General features: G+C 43.2%; 1 protein-coding gene across 2 annotated transcripts in view; it reads left to right on the plus strand.

Annotated features, from left to right (window-relative positions):
- Fchsd2 (FCH and double SH3 domains 2) overlaps nucleotides 1-9,354 on the plus strand; it is a 213,763-nt gene that overhangs the window by 198,744 nt on the left and 5,665 nt on the right. For both annotated transcript variants that reach the window (XM_005368781.2, XM_005368782.2), the window contains 5 exons: nucleotides 1,751-1,885; nucleotides 7,125-7,208; nucleotides 7,328-7,502; nucleotides 7,919-8,139; nucleotides 9,129-9,258. In XM_005368781.2, coding sequence (XP_005368838.1) covers nucleotides 1,751-1,885; nucleotides 7,125-7,208; nucleotides 7,328-7,502; nucleotides 7,919-8,139; nucleotides 9,129-9,258 — 745 coding nt within the window. The remainder of the gene's footprint in view (nucleotides 1-1,750; nucleotides 1,886-7,124; nucleotides 7,209-7,327; nucleotides 7,503-7,918; nucleotides 8,140-9,128; nucleotides 9,259-9,354) is intronic.

A 9,354-nucleotide genomic window follows, 5' to 3' on the forward strand; every position in this document is an offset into this window, starting at 1 on the left:
GGGGGGGGGGGATGAAAACTGATTGGCTATGGTAGCTTTTACTTGTAATCTGAGTACTCAAAAGGAAGAAGCAAAAACTTCCAAGTTTGAGCCAGCCTAAGATACATAAATTTCAGGCCACTCTGGGATACGTAGTGAGACTCTGTCTCCAATAAACAACCAAATGGAAACTGTGAAACTCTGTGCTAGGAAACAGTAACTCCTGTGAGCTACTTAAGTCCAACCAGTGCTGTGTGACTTTGTATCTGTGACTCTGACTACTCTGCATGCTGCGCAGAAATCCTTTTCTGGATGACATTTCACTGAGCTTAATTTCCTAAGTATTCCTTCCGTTGTAAGACTGAATAATATCCCGTCATACATGTGTGCTGTGTTTCATTTACCTGTCCTCCTGTTGGTGGAACTTTTTCTGCTATAATATTGCTCCTGTGAACATCAGTTTGCAAACACCTGTTCGAGTCTGTGCTTTCAGTTCTTTTAGGTGTTACCCAGGGAAATGTTTTCCACAGCAGCTTTGCTATTTACAGTCCCACAACCAATGTACAAGTTTTCAGCTTTGTTACATCCTCAGCAACACGTGCTCTTTTGTCTTTTCTTGATGATAAAGACCCAAATGAATGGGAAGTATTGTATTGTGGCAGCTTTTAGTTGGTTGTTTTTATTGTTTTATGTTTGTCTAGGGGGTTGTGTTTTGTTTGTTTGATTGATTGTTACAGGAGTTCATGGAACTCAAACTGGCCAAACTCATGATATAGCCAAGGATAATCTTCCTGCCATTGCCTTCCGAGTCCTGAGATTATAGGTATGTGCTACCAGGTGACCCGGTAGCCTAGACTGGCCTCACACTCAGAGCATTCCTCCTGACTCAGCTTCCCGAGTGCTGACATTACAGACATGATCCATCGTGCCTGGCTTGCTTATGAGAGTGGATAGGTTTCTTGGTTTGTTTTGAGACAGGGTCTCTTGCAGCCCATGCTAGCCTCAAACTTGCTATGTGACCTTGAATTTCTGCTCTTCTTCCTTCTAAGTGTTAAAATTGCAAGCATGCGTAACCACCACACCTGGTTTATGGAGTGCAGAGGAGGGTACCCAGTTCTAAATACATATTAAACAAGTACTCTTATCAACTGAGCTGTGTCTCCAGCCCCTTCATTGTGATTCTGATAGTGTCTTTATCATATTTAATTCTGCTATTGGTCATGACATGAACCCTGTATTAGGTGCTATGTTTTCTAAAAACAGTGTGAATTTGCAGTACTACCTGCCATAGGTATAAGACTGTTTCTCCACATCATTCCTACATGGTAACATAGGAGGACTTTGTTTTAGCTGGCATTGAACAGCAGAAAGTGAAGGGATACTGATAAATTACTTCTTAAACACTTGAAAAAGTTTGTTTGTGACAGGGTCTCATTTAGTTCAGGACCTACTATCTTGTTAAAGCCAGCCTTCAATTCTAGCCTCCACTTCCAAAATGCTTGAATTATACCTGCTTTTACTTTATTTATTATCATTTATACACGCATGTGTGTGTGTGTGTGTGTAACTCCAAGTGACTTGAAACTGTAGATTATAAATATTCTTTAGTCTTTATAATATGTAAAATGCAGTTGAGGACAGTCATTTCTATGTGTGGTTGAATTGATGAATTAATATTTTGAAATAATCAGATAACAAGTGGGTTTTTTTCCTGTTTTCTACTGTTTTCCTGAAATAAACAAAGTAGCCAATGGCTTCTAATTTTTCCTAGCTTAATGCAGATGCTGAAAGAGAAGAAGGGGAAGAATTTGAAGACAACATGGATGTTTTTGATGACAGCAGCTCCAGCCCTTCTGGCACTTTAAGGAATTACCCACTTACCTGCAAAGTTGTTTATTCCTATAAGGTTTGTATCACCCCCACCCCCCACCCCCGGATATTGGTGATAGTAAATTAGACAACTCTGAGAATTCATTTAACTCTGCTCACACTGCTGGCATATCCTGTTGATGGCAACAGGATGCGGTAGTGAAATGTTAAGACTCTGACATTGATTTTTCTGCTTAAAACCCTGTCTCTAGCCAGGCGGGGCAGTGCAGGACTTTAATCCCAGTACTCAGAGGCAGAAGAAGCAGGCAGATCTCTGAGTTCAAGGACAGCAGGGCTACACAGAGAAACCCTGTCTCAAAACTGCCGTCTCTGCTTTTCTGAGTACCCAAGCATACACTCAGTCTCTGGGAGAGCCAGTGTTTTGGGGGTTTTGTTTGTCTTAGGGATTTCTTGGCTTGATTGTTTTCCTGTATCATAGGAAGGAACAGTATCTACTTTGAAGACTAAGTAACACTTACATAGCAAAGCACTGAGCATGGTACCCCACATCTCATAAACTCTTAGTGGCTAGAGTTCATGCCCTAGCTTGGCATAAACCTTTCATTAGGATGCCCCTTCCCTCCCAGATTAGAGCAAAAGAACAAAGAGTCTTACAAAGTAGTTGTAGAAAAAAATCCAGCACGGTAGCCAGTGGCTGCAGCTCAGACTCCAGGAGCGCTCAACCCCTTCCCCCTGAACATCCTGTCCTCTTCACTCCTTGGCCAGCACTGTTTCCTCGAGTCTCAACTGTCTGCTTCTCTCCCTGGGAACCCAGCTCCAAAAGCGCCCTCCGCAGGGTGGTGGTGTGCTCACCTTTAACCCCAGCACTCAGGAGGCAGAGGCAGGCGGATCTCTCATAGTTTGAGACCAGCCTGGTCTACAGAGTGAATTCCAGGATTGGTTCCATAGCTACTGAAAAACCCTGTCTCAAACAAACAAAAAGGAAAGGAAGGAAGAAAAATGAAGGAGAGAGAGAGAGAGAGAGAGAGAGAGAGAGAGAAGCAAGCACCTTTCTTGCAGGAGAGAGGGCTTAGCCGTTAGAAGCTCTTGTTGCCCTTACAGAGGACACAAATTTGGTTCCCAGCATTCACATAGAGCAGTTCATAACTATTGTAAGTCCAACTTCAGGCCTCTGGCCTCCAAGGGCAACTACACTTACACTCATACACATAATTAAAATAAATCTTTGTAAAAATGTCTTTCCTGTAAGAAAAAAAAAAGTACCTGTTTGGGTCATCCTAACAGCCTACTCAGACCCATTACCTCGTTCATTTACTCTGAACAGTCATGCACTGCTTAACAGTAGGAATACATTTTGAAGAATGCAACATCAAAGCAATTTCAGTATCCTGCAAACATAGAGTTCCATAGCCTGATAGGAGAGCTTACTGCTCACAGAGCTATGTGCTCTATGTCTTATGGCTCATCGGGCCATAATGAACAAAGCACATGAGAAGTACAGGGCTGCTGCCAGCTAGCATGCTGCTTTACCGTAACTTCTGTGTGAGAGAGGCTCATGGAACCCAGGTTAGCCTCAGACTCATTTGTAGCTGAGGATCATCTTAAACCTCCCAAGTGTTGGGATTTCAGGTGTGCACTTCCAGGCTCAGCTCTATGGTAAAGTTGTTTCGTTTTTTGTTTGTTTTTTTTTTAAGTAGAAGGAATATATCCTAATACAGTACTCAGCAGAATGTGAGAATACCAGCACTCAGGAGGTTCAAGCAGGATGACAGAAAGATCAAAACTAGCCTGAACAGAGAGTTCCAGGCCAATCTAAGTCAAAAGATAAAAAATAAAAGTAAAGCAAGAAATAGTAGATTAATTGACATTGCTGTACCATATTATCAAATGTTGGCGTAAATTCCGTATGTATGGCAGCACGGGTTTGTTCATATAAATAATCACTGCCACAGACAGTGAGTAGTGTGTTGCACTGTGTTGTATCATGATGGCTACAACATCAGTAGGTGACAAAGTTTTCATCTCCGTTATAATTTTCTTTTTGAGATAGGATCTCACTCTAGCCTATGTAGAAGATACCTTCAGACTTGGGACAGCCCTCCCGCTTCACCTACCAAGTTCTGGGGTTACAGACAAGAAATACTACCTACCGTGCCTGACTTCTACTGTAATCTTACAGGACCACTACATATGTTGTGTAGTCTACTGTTGACCGTTACCTAATGAAACACGTAATTGACATTTGTGACTAAACTTTATCATATCTGTTTTCCTATTTCTTTGGCGCCTCACTGAAGAACCACAGAAATGGAACCTTTGTGTTCCTTATCTGTGTGTTCAGCACCTGTGACAATCCTGGGCACAGAATGTAACTGTAGAATGAGTGAGTGAATGATACAGGAAGACATGAGCAAATGAGTCCTCTGGCCCCACCGTGGTAAGACAGTAGAGGAGGATATGCCACAGGTGACAGATGATAGAGAAAACTTTCTGACTGTTGTGCACCGATACCCCACCTCCACCATGTGCTGAATGTTGGCTAGCTACATCTACTGCTCAATACTAGTAATTCTTGGACTTTTTTGAGTTTGTCATCCATTCATTAAATTTAAACACATAATTCTTTTTCCTAAAAGGGTTATGGCTTTTGCCAGTGTAACTTGCCAGTATTGATAAATATCTGATTTAAAGTCTCTTCTGAGATACTTGAAAAGGTCTTCCAAGGTATAGAGCTAAAGCTCTATTTCCTGATGTTACGTCTTGTTATGTTTCCTTGCAAGTTCCAGAAATAGGATTTGTGATACTTAATGGAGAGTCCTAAGTCCCAATTGATTTCAGACAGCTCACATTCTTCCCCATCTCTTCTGCTGACATACCCGGTCATTTCCCCGGTAAACCAGAGTAGAAATCAGAAGTTTAGCCTAGTAGTAGCGTACTTCATTAACGTGTAAGACTCTGGGTTCAAATTCCAACCCTTGGCCCTGTGCTTGATCCCCAGAATCCATGTAATAGAAAAAGATAACTGATTTCCAAAATGCAGACATACATTTGGCAAAACTCACATAAATTTTTTTAAGAAGTATGGCATGTGATGGTGCACTTCTTTAACACCGGAACTCTGTGAGTTCCAGGCCAACCAGAGGTACATAGTAAGACTATATCTCAAAAACAAACAAACCTTACTATAAATGTCAAATACAAACGAAGAATACCAGAATCTCTATATTCTTCAGCTTTTCTGCAATAAATAAGCATGACTTTTAAAACCAGGAAAGCAAAATACAAGAAATTTAAAGATACCTGGGAATGGCTTTCTGACTACTGAATATTCAGACTTAAAGGACACAGGATTGAGATTGTTTACTTAGTAGCTATTTACTAATTTCTTGCTATCTGTAGTTGGAATGAGAGAAGAAATAGCCCACGTTAGTCATTTAGTAGAAAACCACAGGAATGACCAGCTAGCTGGAGTGCTGTGCATGGAAGTTGTGAAGGTCTCACAGAAGTAAAAGAGAAGAAGCAAGTAGCGCACAGTGGCTGTTCTGGAAGAGCGCTCACTGCCCCACAAATCACAAGTAGTAGAAAGAACTTTTACTTGCTTGTTCCTAATCCCTTCAGCAACCCTATAAGGGAAAGATCGCCAGACGCCCCATTCATTTAACAATGGGTGAGCACCTCCATGTACCAGCAGTGCTTTTTCTTTAGGTCTGGAATGTGACACTGACCAAAAGCCTCTGCCCTTAGTGGACCTTATATTCTAGTTGGGGGTAGGGTGAGTTGGGAAGAAGCCAAAAGACCAAAGACATTTTTTTAAGAAAAATTAAAATTTTATATTTTTTTATGTCTGTATTTTGCCTGCATGTGTCTCTGTACCACATTTGTGCCTGGTGCCCACGGAGGCCAGAAGATGGCACTGGGTCCACTGGAACTGAATTTACAAACAGTTGTGAGCTGCCATGTGAGTGCTGCGAATTAAACCCAGGTTCTCTACAAGAACAGCCAGTGCTCTGACAGCAAAGCAGTCTCTCCAGCCCTCAACACCTTAGGGTCATTTGCCTAGAATTTGACTGAAGCTGGACTACTCAGCTCTAAGGGAGTTGTGCACACCTTTAATCCCAGCACTTGGGAGACAGAAGCAGGCAGATCTCTTGAGTTCAAGGCCAGCCTGGTCTACAAAGTGAGTTCCAAGACAGCTGGAGCCAAACAGAGAAACCCTGTCTTGGAGGGGGAAAGAAAATCTTGAGTCCTTTTTCTGTGTCAGGAAGTAATGGCATCATCCATAAGCTAGGTTTTGATGAGATGGGAAAGGTGTCTCAGGAAGCAAATCACTTTCAACAGTAATGTGGTGCAGCACACCACGCAGTAAGTGAGTGCAGGAGGGTCGGAAATTCAAGGTCTTCAAGGTCATCCTCAGCCACGCAGCAAGATTGAGTGAGGTCAGCCTGGGTTACGTGAGATCCTAAATCCCACTTCTGTTTGTTTGTATAATTTGGAGGTATTTTATACTTGAGATTTGAAGGAAAATAAAGCCTGGTGTGATAGTGGACTTGGGGAAAGCTTTGAAGGCTTTTTACTGGAGAACTAGACAAGACTCTTCAGGAGGCCTTGGTGGAGGCTCTTTCCTTTCTTGGTGGAGTTCCCTCTGGAGCATCTGAGTTTCCTCTGGGTTCTGTGTCTCAAAAGCAGATGTGGTGGTGGGTGCCAGCTGAGACAGTAAAGCTACTAGAGCTATGGAGAAACATCCATCTGGAGAAAACCCACCTCAGTCATTGGCTTGCTCATAACTTCCCTCTTTGATTGCAGAGGAGCCCTTGGCACTACGCAAGCCACACTGCAATCCATGTGCATGGTGTCTGCGTTTTCACTCCATGCACTTCCATCCGAGTGCCTTCTCTGTTACTTGTGTCTCCCAGGTCATCTTGGTTCTGTGCTTATTCTTGCCATTGACCACCACTCTTCAGAGAATGGCACAGCTGACTTGCCGTTTGGAATAAATGGAGGCGTTATGCTGAATAACTCATGCAGATAAGCACAGCAGATAAGCAGGCTGGAAGCAGCACCCATGCCCTCTGCTCCCACCTCTGCTCACTGCTCACTGAACCTGAATACCTCTCGAGGAGCCAGTTTCTGTTGCCGTTTTATTTTGTTCAGTTTTCAAAAGTAAAACTTCACCTCATTATGACAGTTTTACAGCACTGAATTTCTGTTTCTCAAAATCATCTCAGTGTTTTGATCCCTGGCTTTTGTTATGACCAGCTCACATCTGCTCCTTATCTAACCTTTTTGATTTTGTTCATGGCCATCCTACATTGCAGGCTTCTCAACCAGATGAGTTGACCATTGAGGAACATGAGGTGTTAGAAGTGATTGAAGATGGAGATATGGAAGACTGGGTAAAGGTATATTCCTTTGCTCATATCACCCCTTCTTGTGATGTCTTAGGCATTTATTGTGGTTCCTGGTATACTCTGTCCAGATTGTGTGTACATGCTTTTTTTTTTCCCTGTCTTTTACCCAGGCTCGAAATAAAGTTGGACAAGTGGGTTATGTTCCAGAAAAGTACCTACAGTTTCCCACCTCAAACAGCCTGCTGAGCATGCTGCAGTCTCTGGCCGCTTTGGACAGTCGGTCACACACGTCCAGCAATTCTACAGAAGCAGAACTCGGTTCAGGCCTCAATGGAGATGCTAGTGGTAAAGACTAAAATGGACACTCGGTCGGGTCACAGCCCTGACCTAACTAGTACCTGAAAGTCACTAAAACCTTTAGTATTTAAAAGCACTTTATGTTGTATGTCTTCCTATATTTGATAGGACTAGTTCTGTTCAGGAGAAGCATAAAGTTACTTTCAGTGAGTAAAAACTTAAAACTTAATTTTGTCTTGTATGATGCTCACTAGTTGTCCTGGAGCAAAAAGGTGGTTGTGAAATCAGTCCTACTGGCTAGAATGGTGTATGTGCACTGTTACCCTAGGAGTTGGGAGTTTGAAGCAGAAGGATTGTTGCAAGCTTGAGACCAGTCTAGGCTACAGAAAAACCTTATCTTAAAGTTAAGGATAAAAGCAATGCACTTGTCTGTTCTCACCGGTTTGTCTTTCTCTTGCTTCCAGTCTGTTTTGTGAAAGCACTTTATGATTATGAGGGCCAGACAGACGACGAGTTGTCCTTTCCTGAGGGAGCAATTATCCGTATCTTGAACAAAGAAAACCAAGATGATGATGGCTTCTGGGAAGGGGAATTCAGTGGGCGAATTGGTGTATTCCCATCGGTGCTAGTGGAAGAGCTCTCAGCCTCAGAGAATGGTGACACTCCATGGGCAAGAGAGAGTCAGGTACATGAGAGGGAAAAGGTAGATAAGCTTCTCCTTCCTTCTATCCTTAATAGCCAGGTGTCTGCACAGCTGAATTTGGAAAACTAGAGACTTGTTAGGACTTTGTAGAAAATGACCGTCTTACATTCTATTCTCTTTCCCAACTTGTTTTCTCTGAATTCATTAAAATACTGAATTTCATATGACATTTAAGAGATTTTACTGGAGAGAAAGAAGCCAGGGAGGGGATGTATTATCTTTGGCTAGCTTCTGCAGTATGGCCTTTAGCTGGCCCTGCTACCTCACTAGAACCCTGCCTTTCCCAGGTTCTGCCAGAGCTTGGGGGCGGGGGGGTTAGTTTCCCTCACCACAACTAAGTGTTGTTTTACGGGAAATTGTCAGTTTGATTTGTCCTCTCTAGAGATCTGTTCCAGCAGGCCTGGCAGATGGGAGGGTAAAGTGTGTGATTATGACTGCTTAGTCGGTATGGAGAAGACCTGGGAAGTCAGAAACTCAACCAGTGATTTTTTTTTTTTTTTCGAGACAGGGGTTTCTCTGTGGTTTTGGAGCCTGTCCTGGAACTAGCTCTTGTAGACCAGGCTGGTCTCGAACTCACAGAGATCCGCCTGCCTCTGCCTCCCAAGGGCTGGGATTAAAGGCGTGCACCACCACCGCCCAGCCAACCAGTGATTTTATCTTCACACGTTTGTCCCCATTTTGTTCTTCACAGCTTTAGCTGAATTGCCCAGTAGAAGAATGTTCCCATTGACTTAGTAACTGTTTAAAATCCATTAGAATCAATAGAATAATGAAATTTGAGAAGGAAGTGTTAAGTGCAATATGAAGTTGAAGCTTCAGAGTTTATTTCAGGCCCATTTGCTTCTGTGATACTGACAAGTGTTAGCAGTTATAACTTAGCTCCAGAGGAAGGGGAGGCATGCTGAGCAGCAAAACAGCCAAGCACTCCTTCCTGAGGACAGCGTTTCATCACTCTGCCTCTTTTGCTGCAGATCTCTCCATCCCCAAAGCCGCACACGTCCCTGCCTCCACTGCCACTGTATGACCAGCCTCCCAGCAGCCCTTATCCCAGTCCAGATAAGAGGAGCTCCCAGTTCTTCCCCCGGTCTCCTTCAGCCAGTGGTAAGTGTTCTGCACACGCCTCAGCACTCACATCTGTCACACTAGTGTAAGTGTCCTGCACACGCCTCAGCACTCACATCTGTCACACTAGTGTAA

The sequence above is a fragment of the Microtus ochrogaster genome, unplaced genomic scaffold (assembly GCF_000317375.1).
Source record: "Microtus ochrogaster isolate Prairie Vole_2 unplaced genomic scaffold, MicOch1.0 UNK41, whole genome shotgun sequence".
In the NCBI taxonomy this organism is placed as follows: Eukaryota; Metazoa; Chordata; class Mammalia; order Rodentia; family Cricetidae; genus Microtus; species Microtus ochrogaster.